A 21221-nucleotide genomic window follows, 5' to 3' on the forward strand; every position below is an offset into this window, starting at 1 on the left:
CCTGACACAATCACAATTCCAGGCAATTCTCAACTGATGCAATAATCAATTGCAAGTTTTTGTTAATTTTATTACTCAGTTGTCACTTCAGCAGGAATCCATCTCATTATTTACCAAACTCTTTTCACAATAAGTGTCATTCGGCTGCATTATGGCATAGCTCAAACTACTAATGGAGCAGCTAAAATTCTCTCATTGTGAAGGAGCCTATATTGTCTACGCATGCAAAATAAACCACATCCTGGTTGCAGGTCAGGTATGAAAATCAACATTTCAAAAATGAAACATTGGAAATGTCATTTCATCGATTACAGAGATAGGCCTATGTCTACATAAAAAAAATTATATATATACATATACAGAAGAACACATTTACTTTATGAAAAACAACATTTTCTTATTTGTTCTGGAAAAAATGATAAAATCATTATGTCAATGACAGCTATGGGATATGGAGAAAAATGACAATGCACAATAAGCATACCAAAAAAATTCATTATGTACATATATGATATAACACATAAACACATATATAGGGGCCTATATGTACAGTAGAAAATCTGAGTCCTGGTCAAATCAACAAGACAAAAATTGCAGCAAGTTGGTAAAAGCATGACAGGGATTAAAACTACACTCAGGGATGACACTGCCATTTAGTGCAAAATTCGTAAAATATGGCCACCTAGGCCAATGTTATTTTTGTTTCCAAATAGTCACAAATCTGCCAATAGTCAGAAAAATCTCATCCCTGTACAAGATAAGAAAAAATTCTACAATAGGCTCTTTAAGAACGCATTCAGATCAGTGGACTAACAGATCCACAGATCAAATATGGTGACCCACTAAAAAACTTGCCACTTAATTCCTACTTAGGCACTGCTTAAGATTCCCCCGTTGGGATTACACAACAAGCATTCAAGTGGGTCAACCATATCTGATCCACGGATCTGTTAGTCTGCTGTTCTGAGTGCGCTTTAAAAATGACTGCACTTACTCCATGCACTTGAAACACATGGTGTGGTATATGAACCTCTGAACGGACACCCTGTCCTCTCCAACGGCGAACCCGCATGCCTGGCAACGGTCACCGGGGACTCTCGGAGAGTACGGCCAGCTCTGGCGACTTCCTACGAGATTCATACTGTCGCTCTCCTTGACAGTCTCCGCAATCTCAGAGTACACCTGACTTGCACTGTCTGAACTGACATTCAATTCGTCAATGCTGGCGTAGATGTCTTCTTCATCGCAGTCAGCATCGTAACTTTCATCTAGAATAGAGAAAAAAGCAAACTGTTGAAGTGGAATATAATAACTTTGTTTAATGAATGCAATTAACCACTGTACCATATTGTATTTGTATGTGTGCATGCATGCGCAAGTGCATATGTGTGCACTAATAGGTATATGCACCTACACAAATATCATTTCTTTCAGTCATAAATAATCATAACTTCACAAACATTTCAGTTAATCACCCACTCCGTCATTCAGACACCATAACTCTACAATTTAAAATGAGCTCTAGCAATTTTTATCTGAAATTAACAGGTGTCCTGGCCAGATCAAAACTTTTCAATCATTCTGGATATAATCCCATTGCAATTAGACTGATTCTTAGTCTATTTACACATTACTTAACCCCAGCAGCGGACAAAACTACTGCAAAATATGCATTGCTCTATATTGTTTGTGCTAATAATTTTTGTCAATTTTTGTTTCATGGGGGCTTGGTGCTAGGCTGTGGTAAAGCCCTGAGGGATAGTAGTGGTCAATACTTATAATGGACATTGGGATCAAGGAGGAAGCAGGACCTAGACTACCTTAGGTCAATACAGAGGCGTCAAATACATTAAGGGTCCAGACAGGGTGGACCCCTTATATTGTAGCTTTTAAACATATTCTGTGCATCTTTAAAATGAAATTAAAAATTTAATCCATAAGACAGCATTGTACAGTCAAGGATATGGCTCTCATACTTGATAAAAAATTGCTAAATGATGTAGATAATTAATCATTTTGATTTTGGAACCAGAGCTACCAATGGACAGCCCAAGGAGATAATCAATGGTTATTTGAATATCCACTATTTTGACCAACCTAGTCTGAAACTGATGTTAATGCTCAAAACTGTTTATTGGCTTGGTATTTGAATACAATAAATAAATAAATAAATAAATAAATAAATAAATAAATAAATAAATAAATAAATAAATATTTGACAAAAGCTGGAAAATTTTTCTTCATTGTACATAAGCTTGCAGCCAACTTGGTTGAAAGTCCAACCAAGGGGGGGGGGGGGGGAGGGGTCTTGATCTATCTTACATTTACAATTAAATAGGGTCCTGGTTGCTATACCACCTAGCATTCAGTTAGTAAGGGAGTAACAACATCTACTCCTGTCAGTCTGATGAGGGCCAACAACCAAGTTTGCTTCAAGCTAACCAATGTAAAATGAAGAACATGTAGAATGAGCCAAATTTCCCAATTTGTGTCAAGTAGTTATTTTTGTATGAGGGTAATATCATGCAATATCAGAATTAATACCAAGGGCTGCAATTTCCAAACTTTGAAAAAAAAAAGACAATTAACAAACTATAAATTTTCAACTCAATGTTCATTAACAAAGTTATCTGTATTATCAGAAAATTTCCATAATTTCACTGGCTATCAAATCTTGTCAGTTTTTATAGTATTTTCTTCAGCCAAGCTATACCAGTTACAAATTTCCAACTCAGTTTTGGGGCTTAGTTCTCTGAGTGTATAAAACCAAGACCAAAAAGGGAATGAAATAAGTGCTGCACTGCTTTCAAAAAACCATCACTTTGAAAAACAAGTAAAGATTAAAAATACAAATACAAAAGCTATATAAAACACTTAATCAAAAAGGTTTCAAGTGCAATCGATCTCATTTCTTTTACACACACACAATTCCTAGAGAATAAATTCTCCCATGTGGCCGAAAGCTCTTCTTCAAAGAAAGGGCTACAGCTAACAACCATCAGAGTTGTTATACAAAACTAAAAGCATCCAAGAAAGAAGAGACAGCCTGCTAAGAAAATAACACCACTCTATAACAATAAAACTACCTCTCAATTTCCTGAATTTCCCTGGGACCTCCAAGGAATTGCGATACTCAATTTGATACTGTTTCTTCATCTCCAGGGAAAGCTTGTATTTCTTTCTAATCAGTTTAGCCCACAAGTTCATATCCGATGAAGACAAGTGTAGGTCTAATTTACACTGGCTTCGCTCACCAACTGAAAACAACATCCTTTTCGTCCAACTTGTGGTTGCTTTTTTTTTCTTTTCGCTTTTCTTATCTCACGCCAAAATACAGGCCTTTTTATCAAGGACACAAAAGGAAAAGCCTGTAAAACTGATACACATTGGCTTGAAATCTACCCAACCTAAATTACGATTAAGGAAGTCTGCCTAAAATGCTCACTTTATATTTTCATAGTTATTCAAGAGGTTTACAAATGTTAAGAATAACAAAGTAGATGATTGCTCGATTCTCAAACACACGTGCATGATGCACATGCACATCTACCACAAAGGCATGCACATTCACAGTACACATTGTGTATAAATACACTATAAACTGATAGTTAACACCTGAAAACAATGCCAATCGATAATGATAAAATGTAGAATAGGCATAGGTCACCAATGTCTTAATTATGTCTCTCTTAGAGCTCATTCTCAAGGAATGTATTGAGAAAAATAAAGAAAAGCTGGTGATTATATGAGTACGGTGGAAACAAGAGAAAGCATGTTAATCTGATAATCTGATTGCATTGAGCAAGAGTCTCTAATGAGTTGGATCAATCTACGTAGAAAGAAAATTTCAACGGGAATGAGCCCTTATACTAAATAATGTAATTTGTACTCTCCTCAAAAAAAATCATTCATCTTCTAGCTCATAACTATTATTTTTGTAGTGAATACATTTTTGTGGCCTTTTCATTGTAATATAATATAATTGATACATTACACATTATTAAAAAATATATCTACATTTCCTCTAACAAAAGTACAAAAGATTAGCGAGTTAGAATGCTGTACAAAGCATTGCCCAACCTGCTCTGATATGCAACCTTTGAGAGTATAGTTCCCAATACATTATTGCCTACAATGTATATGTCAAGGCCAGACGCACTTAAAAACAACCCAGAGGAAAACTAAGCATCAAACAATTTGATGTCATTATCTAGAATATGCTTCTGGCACAGTTGATGTGATACAGAGATAATAGGATATATCAGATGTAATTTCAAATAGAAATATCTTGCTTCTGGGATGATCTTCTACAGGAAATTTAATCTTTATATACTTTTATTTCTTCGTGATAACATTTTCATCAACACCTATTGGCAGACCACTTGGAGGAAAGGCTACCAGAGGCAGACCAAAAGTAACTTTCTCTGGTACCATCATGAATGATACTGGTATGAAAACAAATGAGATCCTTTCAATAATGAGAGAGAAACAACAATGGTCTAAACATATTGCTGCTGCTGCCATTCTGTCCATGGGTGAAGGATAATGATGATGAATAGCAGATTGGGTGGGTTGGGGGAGAGCAATAGACAAATGCTTTCCCCTAAATAGGTTAATTCAAAGGTACCCCCCTCTCCATTCTTTTCTCTCCAATATTAATAATTAACAGTCAAAATAAGGCAAAACAGCAATTTTTCAAATCCTTAATTGTGCCCAACATAGTAAAACAACCATGTGTACAGCTTTTTTGCCTTGGTTTCCTAAGATATTTTATAAAGCCATTCACCCCTGCTCCCTCCCTCTATAGCAAAAATCCTGCATTTCCTTGTGATCTGTTGAAGACACCAAGTTGATGACAATCCCATTATCTTATTAGTAGAATTCCTACAGGGATATGAGTGTAATTAAGTTCATGTGGATTGACAGCAACTCGGCAGAAGATTTTTAGAGGGGGCCTATCGCGTGATCACGGCCCACATATTCTATGCATATGGGACATATTTGCTAATTATGAATCTTTATTGGCTGGCAAGACTGCAGTCCATGTCTCCAGATGCCAATGACAGCAATTTGCAACAATTCATAAGATTATTTACATTGTATTGGAAAGTTTATATGTCTGGCAGCTGCCTTGTTAGGGCATTGGCGCCATATTTTTTACCAAACCAATAAAAAATAGCTGTAGCATTAGATTGTCTAGCATTAACATGGAGTAAGTAATTATTGATAGTGCTACAAATCTATAAATGACACCATGCAGGATGCCCCATACTTCAAACATTCTCTCTTTACAATTCATTGACCTCTATTTATTTGATGATTTTGAAGGAGTATATAGTACTAGTAGAGTACAGTACAGAAGAGTAGAACAGAGCATATATAGTGGAAAGATTTGAATGTTGTACAGTGGACTTTGAAAGAGTAGATCACGGCTTTTAGAGTAAAGTAGAGTGCAAAAGAGCATTACAGTAGAAAGCAAAGTAGTTCATAGTTTACAGTAGAGCCCATGCAGCAGAGTGCAGTAGAGCAAGCTGTTAGGGTCAGTTTCCCAAAAGAGCTTAAGACCAAGAGTTTCACTTATAATCATCATTATTATTATTATTATTATTATTATTATTATTATTATTATTATGTCACAATGGCCATCTGGTAAGACAGTTTTGACCTAAAACGGTTTGCATCATCTCGTGTGAGCACGCCCACAGGTCTGTCTATTATCAAAAACACCACATGCCGTATGGTGTGACAACGTCAAAGATGTTCACACTTGATATCTCAAAATACACACACTGCATCAGAATTCTGTCTGGCTTTTGCCAATTTTCTGTTCTTTTTTATGATATTTTTTCCTGTGGTGTAATTATTTGCTTTGATGCCCTTAATTGTTTCACAGACCAAGTCATCCATATCACTGACATGTGACAATGAAGTTCCAATGCACGTAGATCTAGGATTTCGCTTTACTATTGGGGCCAATGAAGAGTGTATAAAGTAGAGGATTAGAAAGAGAAACGCAAAAATTGATTTTTTTAAAGCTACACTAGCTTAAATGGGAGAGGGGGGTAAAGCTTTTAATTTTTTACTGCCAGCTACTTTGTATTTGTCAGAATCTCCAGCCAAATAATTTGTGCTAAACATAGTATTTTCCCTATGCCTTGGCATCAGTCATGGTAACCTTTAAGATAGTATAATCACCACCCAAATGCCTCTATGTGGGTGCTTGTTTATTTCTGTCTCAGTGCATGTCATTAAAATCCATGCATGTACATGAAGTAAGTAATCATTTACCATCATTCCAATATGTGCAATAAGTTCAAAGACTGGTATGCCACTGAAAATAATACTAGTCAAATTTCTGCACTGCATCTGAAATCTATTTCTTAACCTAAAAGCCCATTCAGAATAATCGTATCTCTGTCACTGACAATTTGGACATGGTATATACCATGGTGATGAGGGGAAAATGAGAATATTATTATTATTATTATCTTATTGTTTTTTATTATTATATTATCATTTTGCTATATAAAGATGTCATGGGCACCCTGTGCCTTTTCAAAACAAATCTATCAACTCAGCTTCCCAGCATTGTACACACAATCACATAATATTCATGTACCTTTCAATCTAACCTCTTCCGTTGCTTCACCTCTGACCTTGGCTTCCTTACGGACCTCATCGTCACTCGCCCAGTTCCAGAGGCCCGTGGGACAAAAACACCACAGTGACTGGAGCAGCTCCCAGACGGCCATTTCTCCGATGAGCTGATCCATCATCAGTGTCAGATGTGTTGTTTATTTACATAGATTTTTTTCTATTATCTAATGATGAATGGTCCAATCAATAATCCAATCACTATTCTCCTTGATGTGAGCTTTTTTTTCCACACGTCTCACACGCAGTTTTAGATATATTTAGCTAGCCTCTATTTCTTCGTTTACTAATTTCAGATATCATGCGGAGCACTGATAAGGCTTCTGCTATTGATTCAAGATTCCTTGAATATGTGCCACAAGTTGCTATTTTTCTGCACTTTTTTTATGAAGAAATTCCACTTACAATATTTCTTTGAGTAAATCAACATTAACATCACATTCTAATGGTCTCCAAATTCAGTTGTCTGTTCAAATATTTGACAAGAAAAAAAAAACAGTATTAGGATGAGTTAACTCATCCTAATAAAACACTGTACAGGGATTCTTTATGATCCATACTATATGATGCGACATTCAGAGCAGACGAATAAAAATGTTAAGACAATGTCTGATCCGTGGGTCAACATTCCAAGATGCCCCGTGGGCCAAAATTTTCCCAAGATGGAAACAGCATCGTTCTCCAGGAGAACACAAATCCAAAGGTTATGAATTCCTTCAGGGACAAGACAATTGCATCAACACACATGTTGAGAATATGCTGAACGTCATAGTTCTTTCCCTATCCACTCTAGGTAACATATACTCCTTTTTAGCTCAAAGAAAATAATATCACTGTCTCATCAAAGGTCATTCTTGACATCTGTCAACATTATGACACAGAATTTCTGTTTTGTGTTTGGTTACACTTCTTCCTTTAAAAAAGTGTCAGATTGATATATTTCTGGTGATATTTGCCAAAGTGGAAAGGCAAGCTAATAAACTTCATAATAAATAGGAACAGCGCTGAGTATTGTGTATCGTGAGGTATAATTACCTTGACGTCATGCACTGAGTTGAAAAAAAAAAAGACTTAAATGTCACTGCTACAACTTTTTTGTAGTCAACTAACCATCTTCAGCTAGGTTTAAAAAGTTAATAACATTGGTATGTTTTGGGCATGTGGACGTCAGAAAGTTGAGTATGAAAACAAAGGAGTTAAAAACGGATTCCTAAATTGTTTAAATTTAAGGCATCACAAAAGTCATGCAATTGCAGGTCAACAAAAATTTCGAAAATCAAAACTATTGCTGATGTGGTCATAGATGATGTTTCTTACACTCCTGTATGACTTTAAAAAATAGGATATTATATTGCTTACAAGAACAAAATCCTGCCTCAAAAGACCAATTGCACTGTCAAATCTGGCTTTGAAAATCACCCAAAAAATTTAAAGAGATAATTAAGTTGCCAATGCTAAAGGCACGAATGATGCCTTTCAAAAATCTAAGAAATTTCAAGGAAAAAATGGTTTAAATGAACCAAGACTTAAACACTGTTCTGACAGATGGCATGAAAATTCTCCATGCAAATATCTTTCAAATATAGTCGCACAAACTGAAGAACATATCTTTTATTGAGACCATTTTAAGATCTTCATTGAATGCCCCTTCCTGTTTCAGTGCTAAAATCCTGGAAATATTTCAAGATTCTGTCAGTCGTGAACTTTCCTTTGAATTCTCTGGAGTACAATAAAAATTCAACTTCTACACTTCTGGTGGTTAGATAATCTCACAGCATTTATGTCGCATTTGCTGTCATGAAGTAAAAGGTTGTTCAAATCATATGAATATCCCTGTAGTACGTACATCTTTAACTCTGGCAATATAAATACACTTTAACGTTTGAGTTGAGGCCAGTGTAAATATTGCCTAGAAGTTTTTCCATCTCATAAAAATAATTATGCTCCACATCAGCATCTTTTGCCATTCAGAATGTTTTACCCGACTTTTCCTGAAATTTGGTTTACAAATTTTGTTTAAGCGTGGCTGGCACTAATAGAATTGCACACAAGTAATTTCCTGTGGTGCACCATCACTTGAATCAACCTCAAGAAACTGAATGCTGAGCTCCTTCTGAGAGTGAATTTTGCACAACCTTCTCATTCCTGTGCATCTACATTCTAAACTTTCCACATGTAATACCTGTGGGATTTAGAACAGCTATATAGGTCAGTTTTGCATTCAGAAGTGAAAAACAAATTATCCCATTCAGCTCTTGGCACAGTTTTGTCATCTGGATCGATTCTCACTGCCATATAATGTACAATAATCATTTAATAACAGTCTCAAAAGTAATCCCTGCGAGATGTCTACCACTGGTAACACTCACTCCATCATGGTTCCACCTCAACTATATACTACAGACAGCGTGTAACTTCCAATTCCCAAAATACAGAATCCAGGAAATCCATACGCCTAATCTCTGTGAGAAACTGCCATTGGTTGAATTTTGCTGTTTTTTTCAGTGCCAAATTTGCATGGAATCTACTCCATCGCCTCACAGCCACTTGGGTTTTCTTAGAGGCCGAAGGCTGCCCTTTATTGGATTTTACCCTGTCCGTCACTGGAAACCACACACCCAAGTTGTGCTCTAAATCTCTGCATCAATATCTAATGCAACGGCCGACTGCCATTACTTCAACTTTACTGTATCATATATTTGCTCTTACATATACCTGGAACTGGTTTTTAAGTCTTCTGTATATTTTATAAAACCTCAAATAGTTAGACCTGTAAAAAAGTGCATGTCAGAGTACTCTCCCTTGGTTATCATGTACAGACTCTTTTACTCTTTTAAAATATTTATCACTTTTGGTCTCCCCTTAGTTTTTGTGTCAATCTTTAATGGCTGTTTTTTGAGGCTGTTTTTTAAGGAATTTTGAAAAGAATTAACTTCCATCCAATGTTTGCCTCTCTCCTTAGTGTGGCATAATTAAAACTGCATGTCTATATATTCTTCACATCCACATCGCAAAATCATTTATGGCCTAATATCTATAAAAATATCCCATGATAATATGAACCTGCGTGAACTGGCATTTTTCCATCCAATCTTAAGTTAAGGTATTCATAAGGACATTCATGTTTATCATGTTGCTTCCAACATTTCTATCAAAATGTTGTTCTCACAAAATTACCACTATAATGAACAATGCGTGCAACATGTAAGACTCCTCACCTAAAAAAAATGCTCCACAGTTTGGTCCATGTTAGAGAGTCTCCATTGGTGAGTTATCTTGGCGATCTTATCTGAGGTTTAAAATTTTTGAATAAATACCATACACATCCCTAGAGTTATTATTTAAAAATCATCCAAGGTCTTCTGTGCATGGCCTTCGCAGCAAGTGTTAAAGCAAGCACTTGTCTCCTCATTTAAACTGTCGTGGTAATGCAATCCATTTTTATATTACGATGTGCCATTATCAAGTATGCAGCTTGAATCTTTCCCATGCTTTCTCTGCTGTAAAACACTACTATAACACAGCTACTGTGTATTATTCACAAGTGCATGGGATCAATGATTTTATCCACAACATTTAGTTTTCTATGCAGCTTGGAAGTCCCCTGTGATCTCTTTGGGAGTTCAACATATGATTCTTTAATTCTTCTCTTCTGGATTGTCATTCAACTGTAATTACATTGATGTCAGTATGTTTCGTAAAAAAAAAAAACTTCTGCTGCCATCATCAGAAAAAAATAATAAATCAGAGCTCCACTTAGACATCCTTGTCACAACATTTAGTTTCCTTTTTTAATGGATTTTGGGCAATTATAATCCTTAAACCCCTACTTGCAAAGTTGGGTTCCAAGCGGTAAAACTAAATCAAGGTTGCTTCAGCAGCTTTAAGTTGTGTCATAATTCCATTACCTCCTGTTAAATATGTGAGTTTAGAATTTGTAGTTGTCTGGGAGAAATTACAGTTACTGATTCTGCTAGATAATCATCATTCACATTACTTAGCTATCATGTAAAAAATCCAGTTTCTGTCATTTTGTTTTTTTTTAACCAGTAGTCATTTTTTTTTTGTCTATGTCTGTTTTGTCTTTGTCCGTCTGTTTAAAGTTTAAATTTTCTCAGCAGCTAAACCTTTCCTTTCATTATACCGATTATAATCTGCTCAGAAATTACTCTGCATGATCTTCACAGCTGGAAATTTTCTCATAACCTTCACTTAATAGCGAGAAAAGTGCGTGGATAAAACCAATTGCCATTCCATTTGAGTCTCTTCAATGGCTCGCACTTCTATCATGCAACGTGATTCTTCTTAAATCACTTTGGAAGATAGCAGTGGCCTAAAAGGAATCTATTTTCAATTCCTGGACGCCTACATAACTGCCTACTGAGCCAGCTTACAAGTTGCCTGGAACCTGACTAGCTGGTGGTAATGTCGCTGGAATTCCCAAGATGCAGCAGCTCTCAGGATGATTAGATAGTTAATTAAGACGATTGGCTCTGCTTAAGGTGTCTCTCATTCCTTGCCCAATGTACCAGTACAGACTACCTGGATCTGTCACAAAAGAATTGATTTGAAGATGCCATACGACAAGTTCTTAGTAATTAACAAAGACCTATCCGCTGTTTTTCAATTATATATACCAACTGAGTTGATTGAGCTTTACTCTGTTCATAATGAGGCAATGAATTTATCCCAGAGACTGGATGTTGAATTCTGCATTATATTTCAGATGGCATTTCTCATATAATTGCCGATGCTTTGAAACTGCTTTGTCACATGAATAAAACTTAGACCCCATTTCCAGAGATTAGATCGATCTACTTTAGATCGACCTAAATCCCTGGGGGTTCACGCTAAATAGCTGTCAGCTGAGCGGACACGAAAGTTAATTACCTCCTTACAGCTTGTAGTAGGCGGGACGGACATTTAGGCCGGATTATCTGACAGTAATCTAGTGAGACTCCCCGTGGGGATAGATCAATCTAAAAGCTCTGGGAATACAGCCTTAATCATGAAGAATTTCTCAAAATGTTTTCTATCCCATTATTATAATTACCATATTCTGCAAAAATAACAATGATGGAAAACCTGGTTTTATCTGGGCTTTATTAACTTACCTTTTAAAAATATCAAATGTTTTATTTGTCACTTGATTCAATTTAAATAGTTCTCTTGCTCTGCGAAAACTATATATGCTAATTCTCTCACTGGCCCAATCACAGATAAAAAGAAAACAACTGCTGGAACTGGTACAATTCGATATTTAGCCAAATAAAAAGCCACTATATATTTTACCCTGTAATCTATTGATGGCATCTTTAGCAAGTTCAAAGAATTCCCAATGGCCAGATAGACCATATTCAGTCATAAACCACTGTGTAATCAGATAGTCCATTTACACATAAACAAGGGTCCTTGTTTCCCCTCTAAAGAATGAGGGTCATTAATTCCCCTGACAAAAGACTTATACCAGTTACCCATCATATATTTATATTATATAGAGGATAATTGTCTATGTTTTTGTAGTCACTTCGATCCACAGACTACATTGTCCGCAGTTGTAAATACAGCCTTTAAATACCCCCAAAAGTCATGTTTATGCATACTGTGTTTCACAGAATACTGAAAACCAGTCTCTGTTATCAGTATACATCTGCCCCCCCTCCCCCCACCCCCCACCCTGAGTCACTTGATAATAAACCTAAAATTTCTCTGGCAAATGTTTGAGAACACAGACAAGACCAAACAGACAGAACCAGACCATGTGATTAAGCCTTCTGTGATATAGCACCAGTCAATCAAAATTATTATCCAACATTTGATTTTGTGGTCTATGACTGATTGTTGCTTGCAGCAAACAGATCACTACAAACCTCCTTTAACTGGTTGCACTACTGTGGTATTAATCTGCAGATCTGATTTTTTTTCTTTTTCGAATTTGGCTTTCTGGGGAGTCACAACTGCTGAATTAATCTTAGATCCCTGGTGAATTATTATAGTCATCTAATGATGTCATTCAGACATTAAACAATTTGACTGCCTGTACTTTAGCTATGATCTGACTCATGGGGTCCGCCATATAGATAAACGTCCCAATATAATATTCGTCCCGATAGATACGTCTCTATACATATACGTCTCAATAGATTTACGTTTCGTTAAATTTACGTTCCGATAGATCCACCAACCGATTCCTATAAACCCACGTATCTTTAGATCCAGGTACCGCTAGATCCATCTATCTGACATCGTAATCGGCTAAAAGGCCGATATTCAACTTTAGATACAGGTATGAGGCTTTCGAGTGATAGTCTGGCTGCGAATACTGATACACTTAGTGATGTGACTTAATTACAACCTGATATTTATTATTTATTCATTTATTTATGTATTTATATATGTATTAGGTGTTCAAACAAGACATACATGTTCGTTCGCGTCTACACGTCTATCACACTCTAAAGTTCGGGAACGCGTCGTAAACATGAAACAGAACACATTTTAAGTGTGCAAATATTACATTTTGAGAACGCTTTAAACAGTGTTCTGGCACCAGAACACTGAGTGTTGTGAAATAGGCCCTATAGAACACATTTTTATGATTTTTTTTTAGAACACGTGTATTTACATGTAAATTCAGAACACTTTTTATGTGTTCGAATGTTACATTTTGAAAACGCATTAAACAGTGTTCTGACGCTAGAACAGTAAGCGTTGTGAAATATACAACACATTTTTGTTCTTTTTATGTTCTTTCACTGAGTATTGTGTGAAAACGATCTAGTATAATATAATCTAATATATTGCTGAAAGAATTAATATGTGTACTGTCGTTTTAAAGAAGTGCATTTTATGTACTGAGTAGTATACCAACCATTTTGAGCAAAAGCATACCTGTAATGGATCTATCGGTATTTGGATCTCAAAATACGTGGATCTATAGGTATGTGGATTTAAAGGACGTGGGTTTATGAGGACGTCGTATCTATAGGAACGCAAATATATAGGACAGCAGTAAAAAATCGGATCTATCGGTATTTAAATCTAAAAAGACGTTTTTTTCAGTTTTTCCTTTATGTATCTATCGGAAACAGGAGTATAGGGACGTGTAATATTTTGGGACTAAATTTTATCCGTACGTACCCTGACTCATAAGCCCATGGGTGGGGGTGGGGGTGGGGGAGGGAGGAGGAAAAGCTGCCCTTTTGCATATAAAAATCCACTTTTAATAAGAATCTGATCTAGATCTTGTCATTTCGTATGTTTGGTCCCCAAAGGAGGTGAAAAGGTCCATCCTTTATAGAAGCAACTCCCATTTTGAAATTGTAGACTACAGGCTTAAACACTGATCTTCCTAGTTTATATGTTCTTCCTTCCCAATCTGGCACTGCATGGTCCATGATCATAGCATAAGTATGAAGTGAGTTCAGAGAGGTTCTGCGAATTCCCAAGATATACAAAAAATCCTAGGAATACCATGTGCAATGGCATGAAAGTCCATCTATGGAGTTGTCCAATGAATCCGCCTTTCATTTCATTATAAACAAAAAATATGCAGGACTAGAGGCACATTCAGTCACACACTTATAAACCAGTTTTGGTTACCAATGTGTCACTGAAGACAAAATGGTTCCATGTGTTAATTATTCAATGTAATTAAGTAGAAAATTCTCAATGGGTCTACACAGATGGATCTCATTATCAATTAATTTGGTAGTCTGGTTGCATTTTGGACCTGAATAGGTTTGAGTGAATCTGTGTCTGAATACACCTTTGTATTAAATTTGCATACTGTGCCCTTTGAAGAGTGAATAACAAACACTGCAGGTGAGTTTAATGATCAAATTATGGAAATCCACAGCAGCATATCACTCTATTAGATTTTGAACTAAACAAGTTGATATTTCTCTGTTGTGGCCAGGATTTGATTTCATCCATTTTGAGTAGAAATCCATGTTTGTATTCGCAAAAGGATTTTTTATCCACTGGCTAGCTTTGGAATTCCTAAGAGTTCGTGCAAATATATTCATTCAAAATCTCCTATTTTGAAAAAGACATTTTACTCAAAAGGTTCTGGCACTTCAAAGGCATATATGCAAGTACACTTCTATAAACCATATTCAATAGGCAAAAATATTCTCCAAATATTCATAATTGATAAATTTCACAAGTTTCAGTCCATAATATTCTTGCATTTGGTTTAATCAAGATAAATCAATTTTCTCTCCTAATGATAGTAAATCACAATTATTTTCTTTTAAATTTAACTCTCCTGGTAATTTGCAGCTATGTTCTTAGTAATTTACAAAATTCAATATTCTGATCATAAATATTCTGAGAGCACTAATAATGACCATTATGATCTTGAAAGACTGTTGACTCCTAGTAAATCTTGCAAATCACCATGATTAAAGGTGGAACATCCTTGGAAGAGGGGGGGGAGATACCCCCCTCCAAATTCCCTCAGACAATAGCTTCCTGGGGCACTAATAAATCTGGGAATTTCTTGAAAATCAGTGTATTCCCCTTACTCTTTAGCATTAAAGATGTTTGTAATTTTTTCTAGACATATAAACATTCTATAGTGCTGCATAATTTCTCTGCATAAATAGATAATCATATATTTAATGTTTATCCCATATGAATTAAATACAGCGAAACCCTAAGGGTCCTCTCTGAAAAGACGTCTTGATGTTGTTTTGGGCCTTCACCAACAGAAGGCTTAATTCAAAAGACTAACCTGACTGCCTTATATATCTTTATAATTAAGTACAAAAATATAAACAAAGCCTGAATGAAGGAATGAAACACTCTAATGAAAAAAAGGGAGAGAGATTTGCTGCAATTTCAAAAATGTAATCTCAGTTGTCAAAAACCCTCTTTCACCATTTTGAATACATTGCCCACATGAGCATTACAGCACTACGGAGAATCAGAGTTCAACTGAATGGATTAACTAAAGAGAAACACCCTTGGGCCCTGCAAAACAGTCAAACAATAAAGCTCTATATCCTTTGTGATAGATTTTCCTAGAAATATTTTCCGAGAATGAAGTGCCATTAGTCTCTTGGCCCTGACCCACAATTGACTGAAGCAGAAACCTTCTTGATAGATTTTCCTAGAAACATCTCAGAATAGAGTGCCATTAGTGCCTCTGTCATTGACCAACAATTGACAAGGATGAATCCAAACAGCTGTTATTGTCGATATCAAATATTTTTTTTACTCACATCTTTTTCAACTTCTGGATCAAGTTGCAAAAAAAAAATATAGGAACATTTGCTCAGTGGAGAATATCTCCCATAGTTGACTGAACATGACTAAATATGCCCGATCCCACTTAAAGGCAAGCTGCCTAATTCCCTGATGGTCCCCCTATCTCCACACACATTAATTTAATGGATTAATACTCTGATCCAAGGTTTAATTGCTAGACCCCTGTAGGGATGGTGCTTGTGGAGGCAGGGAGACCAGGATCAGGGCAATTATAGGCGGCTTGCTATCAAGTGGAGTCAGCCATATTTAGTCAGCAGATCAGTTAGTTAATGGGTCATCTGTTCATGCAACCACTGAACATTTAATTTTTGATTCAGAGTACATATACTTTTCCAAAAATTCTTATAGCCCCCCACCCCCCCACCCCCACCCCCATATCCACCCTTAATCCCTGTCTGGTACAATAATTCTTTTCATTTGTCAAAAAGTAATCAGTGATTTTTCAGTACAAAATGTTCTTTATTACCGTAACATTTGAATTTTTTCTGCTTGCATGAATTTTTAAGTAAATAACCTTCAAATCCTTGGATACATGACAAAACCAAATGGAAATTATGATAAAAAAGTGTCATAATTTATCAGTATACCATCAATGAATATGTTTTTAGCCAACACCTAACCACTGAAGCAGAGGTAATCACGTCCACGTATACCAATACAAAGTTTACAGGTCTTATTGACAATTCCTTTATCTACCCTGCTACTCCCATGAAAACATTGAGAAAAAATTTGATCTATGACTTTGAGAAGAGGGCATATAGTGTGATGTATCAAAACAAAATAAAAAACAAATCTCTATTTGTTTTGTTTCCCTTACTTTTATGTCATTTTGATCATTTCAATTATTCACTTTATTTATTTATTTATTTTTTCGAGTTGCACATGTAGGCTGATTGGATCACTAAACAATTCAATCATTTGTGCCAATGGGAAAAAATGAAACATATCTTACGACTTTTTATTAATATGTCACTGTTTAAACAAGACACCCCCGAAGTATGTGGTAAAACAAATATCCTGCTAATGTGAGTCAAACAATATCTTTACACAGTAATCACTGTATTCTGAGGACTGTCTATGTGTGAAAACCTTCCTACGTAAAAATAGACTATGCGCGTGCAATGTCAGGTTCAATATCACAAATATCAGCTCTCCCCTGTGATATATAAAGAGTGCAGAGACTCATTTCATTCTCCTCCAATGACCTTTCTGTCCTATAAAAACCTGAGGTTAAAATGATTTACCGTGTGCAAAAATAATAATGCTGCATACTTAGATAACTGAAAAAATACTTCATTTTCTTCCATTTTCAAAATAATGTCTCTACACTGCATTCTTTGCTATGATTTTTAACCCATTATTTTTTCATAATTCATTATTCATATTTTAACTCACTCATTCCCCTGTTTCTCTTTCATTCGTTATTTTTTCTCTTTCACTCTTTCTTTCAATCTTTATCCAATTTTACAACCTATTTTTCAAATCAGATATTACTTTAATACCAGCCAGCTGAAGCTGCATCATTAATCTACACTTTTAAAATCTAAAACTTACACCAATTAACTTAATTAAACCACTAATGAACCCATCTGGCATTATATTATTTAATAATCCTATTATGCAATTATATGTAGCAAGCTTAGCTATAAAAAAATGACATGTATTTGGATCCTACATATGCATTGCACTATGCACTAGATTAAAATTGATTGGCTCTAACATTTTTGAAATCACAACATACACACATACCTGTACAATATATCACATGTATACACAGACTAATACATGCGCACATAAGTGCACACACACATACAAACACACACACACACACACAAACACAGACTCTCAGAAAAACACTATATGTGGACTATCAGTTAGCTCAGACTTCTTTGACACTACAACACGTACATCTACCTATACAACCATGCATACGCAGACTTATGCATGCACAAATGTGTACGTACACACAAACACAACACACACAAAGACAGGCAGATACTGTGATGGAAGTGCACAAGTACACCCACATAATCTTTTCCTCTCCTAATTTTCTTCCTCATACAAAATAAAATTTATCAAAGCTTATTATCAACATCTTACATAGCTCACCCTTTGTGTCTCTAAATATAGCTACATGTTATTAAATCAAACAATAAATGTGTTGTGCTCAGGAAATATGTTTTCATCAAAAAAAAATCTTCAAAATCATACTGAAAAAGAAATCACTTCACATTGTCAGTTCCACTTATCAAAAAATAACTCAAAGAATATAACAAAAAAAAAATCCTATTTCCCCAATGACTAGGGTTGCCTTCTAATCTAAAACCCTGAGACTTAAAAAGCAGAACCCGCTGAGCAAGAAATAGCCTAAAGTAAATTACTCTATAAACTTATTTCCTAGCTGAAGAACAAGTTGCATGATCTAATCAAAAATCAAATTTTGTTATTAGTCACCAGATTATGGTGATAGAAATGATGTCAATACAAAGGATATGACAAAAAAAAATGCCACAGAACATGAAAGACTGGCCTAATCACCAACTTCTATAATTATAATTTTAGTTGAAGCATTCACTTGTCACCGGATTGAATCTTTTTTTGATCCAGGTTAGAGCTCAGCAAGATTCAAATTAATAAAACAAAAAACATGAAAGTCTAGCACACACACCCACTGAATTCATTTATTAACTAAATAATTAGTTAACAAATAAAAGGTATCCGAGGTTCACAAGATATACCAGATGACAATGTTGAATTCACTTGTTGTAACTTCAATCTTTTTCATCCTGTTTGGCTAAAGAACTGAATTAAAACTAGAAATGTTGGTCAAGCTCCATTCAGGCTAAAGTCATAGATATCCAACTCATTATTGGTTGAGAATGATATTTATTGCTGCATTCTTTTTGTAAAATAATCATATTTTTATGATGACATTTCTGTGACCAGTTTAGAGCATTTTCCAGAGGAGGAAAGTACAAATTGAAATGATTACAGAAAGATATGATATTTCTACACATTTTCTCAAGTAACCTAAAACATGAATCATCCAAGACCGATTCAGGCCAAGCATAAGTGGTGACAAGTGTAAATTGGTTTAAACTTTCTCCTTCCATTACTAAAAGATGAAATTTCTATGCATTTTGTCTAGTAACCTATAACATGGATCATCCAAAACCGGTTCAGGTCATGCATTAAAAAGCAAGTGTGAACTGGATTCAACTCTTGCCTTCTGATTACTGACAGATATTACATTTCTAAAAGGGCTAACAAGATGCTCCCCTAGGAAATGTGCTGACTCATCAACTTTTGTACCCATAATAGTCTTCTGTCGGTTATTCCCTTTCAAATCATCAATATGATCATATTGCATTTCCATGTAATTTAATGCCATGAATTCTGCGGATTGAGCCAATGTTTTTTCCACATTAACAGTCAAATAAATATTTCTGAAGATGTTTGGAAAAAAATCTTCACTGATATTTCCAATCATCGACACTGGTATTTCTTTGAGCGCATTCTCAACGAATTAAGCCAGGCTTTACAAAGCCGGTGACCTAAAAATGGCGGACGTACATGAAAGAAAAACCGCCTAATCTTTTAATAGTCTCTCCGCCTCCCCACACGTCGTCCCTGCGGGGTACAGTAATTAAATCTCGGCTCCGTTCGCCATGCGGAAGCTACCTGAGAAATATTAAGTGCGCATGCTCATCAGTTAAACTCGTGGTAAAGAAAGCATGGCGGCTGAAGGCGATCGAAGGAAAAAAGCTCTTCTGTTCTATTATCTTTGAAAACAGAGACGAAGAAGGAATAATTTGGCCCGTAGAGCAGCAATGAATCGACTATCTACGGAGATAATATCACCAGAGATATTCACGGAAATATTAATGTTCGGAGCCGGGATTTAATTACTGTACCCAGCAGGGACGACGTGTGGGGAGGCGTGTGAGAGGCGGAGAGACTATTAAAAGATTAGGCGGTTTTTCTTTCATGTACGTCCGCCATTTTTAGGTCACCGGCTTTGTAAAGCCTGGCTTAATTCGTTGAGAATGCGCTCTTTGAGCACATACAGAACAGTGGACTAACAGATCCGCAGATCAAATATGGCCGACCCACTTGAATGCTTGTTGCATAATCCCCGCAGGGGAGCTATTCGATCTGTGTCTAATCAGGAATTTGCAGCAAGCAGCAACATTTTGTGCAGTATCAAAATAAAATAAAAAGCCCAATATATTGTTCATAGAATCCCCAACAGTTTGTCAAAATCTGTTAAAAGCACATTGCATACCTAAGGTAGAATAAATCAATGCATTACTGTTTACATATCAAAAAAAAAAAAAAAAAAAAAAAAAAAAAACTACTGTAAGATATCATCTCCCTTTGCCAAGGGAAGTGGTATTCATTTTCCTAAAGGTTAATCAATATCTACTGAGTCTTTCCTTAATTCCTCTAGAAAAGAAGCTGTGAATGCTGTCAATAAAACAATATATCATTATTAACATTGATATAATTCTGCAGAATCAGTAATTTTAAAATAATTGCAAGTTCGTGTTCTACTCAGTCAGCTAGGGCTACAGCCAGCATTTTTCCAATCGGGGGGTGTCTCTTTCTGAAAAAAAGTGTACCTTCTTACAGTGCGGTTTTACTATAATACATGTAACAAAAGAGGCTTTATAATATTTTCATTCAAAATGGACCTTTTCCAAGCCAAAAGAGTGATTCGTTCCAATCCCTCGCTCCCTTCCCCAAGGACCCTCGGACTTGTGGTACTGTAGTTATCAAATGACTACACTTTGTCACTGTCAAATAGCTTATTGGCTGTCAAAAAACTACAACATGTAACTTAATATATCATTCAGGGCCATGTGGCTACATCCTTCTGAAAAGGAAAGTCATGTAACGCAGAAATAAAGACCCATGGAGTGTACTGGTTTTATTGATAATGCACTCCCAGGTGGGGATAAAGCCATCTTTGAACAACAAAGATATGTCTGAGAGGCTGATCGAAACAGATCTGAAAGAACTTCATTACTATTGAGAAAAAGAGTATTTGATATCTTTTGCAAAAAAAAAAGTTCAGACTTGTTTGGGATAGTTTGTCTCCATCTTAGTTCATTCAAAATCTTTTCCACCCAAAGATATCAAATTATCTTTCTCACAAGTTTTCCAAAGGTGTACAATAACGTTCGTGGCTTCAACAATTATATTCCTGAAATAACCCTCAGATGTCCAATATAACAGCCATTGTTCACACATAAGAACACTGATGACCTATTGTTATTATACAGATATGTGTT

General features: G+C 35.7%; 1 protein-coding gene across 8 annotated transcripts in view; it reads right to left on the minus strand.

The window, feature by feature from the left end:
• Positions 1-21221, minus strand: part of LOC106151030 (rap1 GTPase-activating protein 1) — a 135313-nt gene that overhangs the window by 84264 nt on the left and 29828 nt on the right. For 5 of the 8 annotated variants that reach the window (XM_086996197.1, XM_086996195.1, XM_086996196.1 and 2 more), the window contains one exon: positions 995-1268. The exons of 1 other annotated variant lie outside the window; for it this stretch is intronic. In XM_086996197.1, coding sequence (XP_086852323.1) covers positions 995-1268 — 274 coding nt within the window. Of the gene's footprint in view, positions 1-994; positions 1269-3086; positions 3232-6619; positions 6768-21221 lie in introns of those variants that run through there. 2 more of the 8 variants (XM_086996199.1, XM_086996198.1) reach the window with 2 other exon arrangements.

The sequence above is a fragment of the Lingula anatina genome, chromosome 9, assembly GCF_051362555.1.
Source record: "Lingula anatina isolate TDL-2025a chromosome 9, LinAna3.0, whole genome shotgun sequence".
Classification (NCBI taxonomy): Eukaryota; Metazoa; Brachiopoda; class Lingulata; order Lingulida; family Lingulidae; genus Lingula; species Lingula anatina.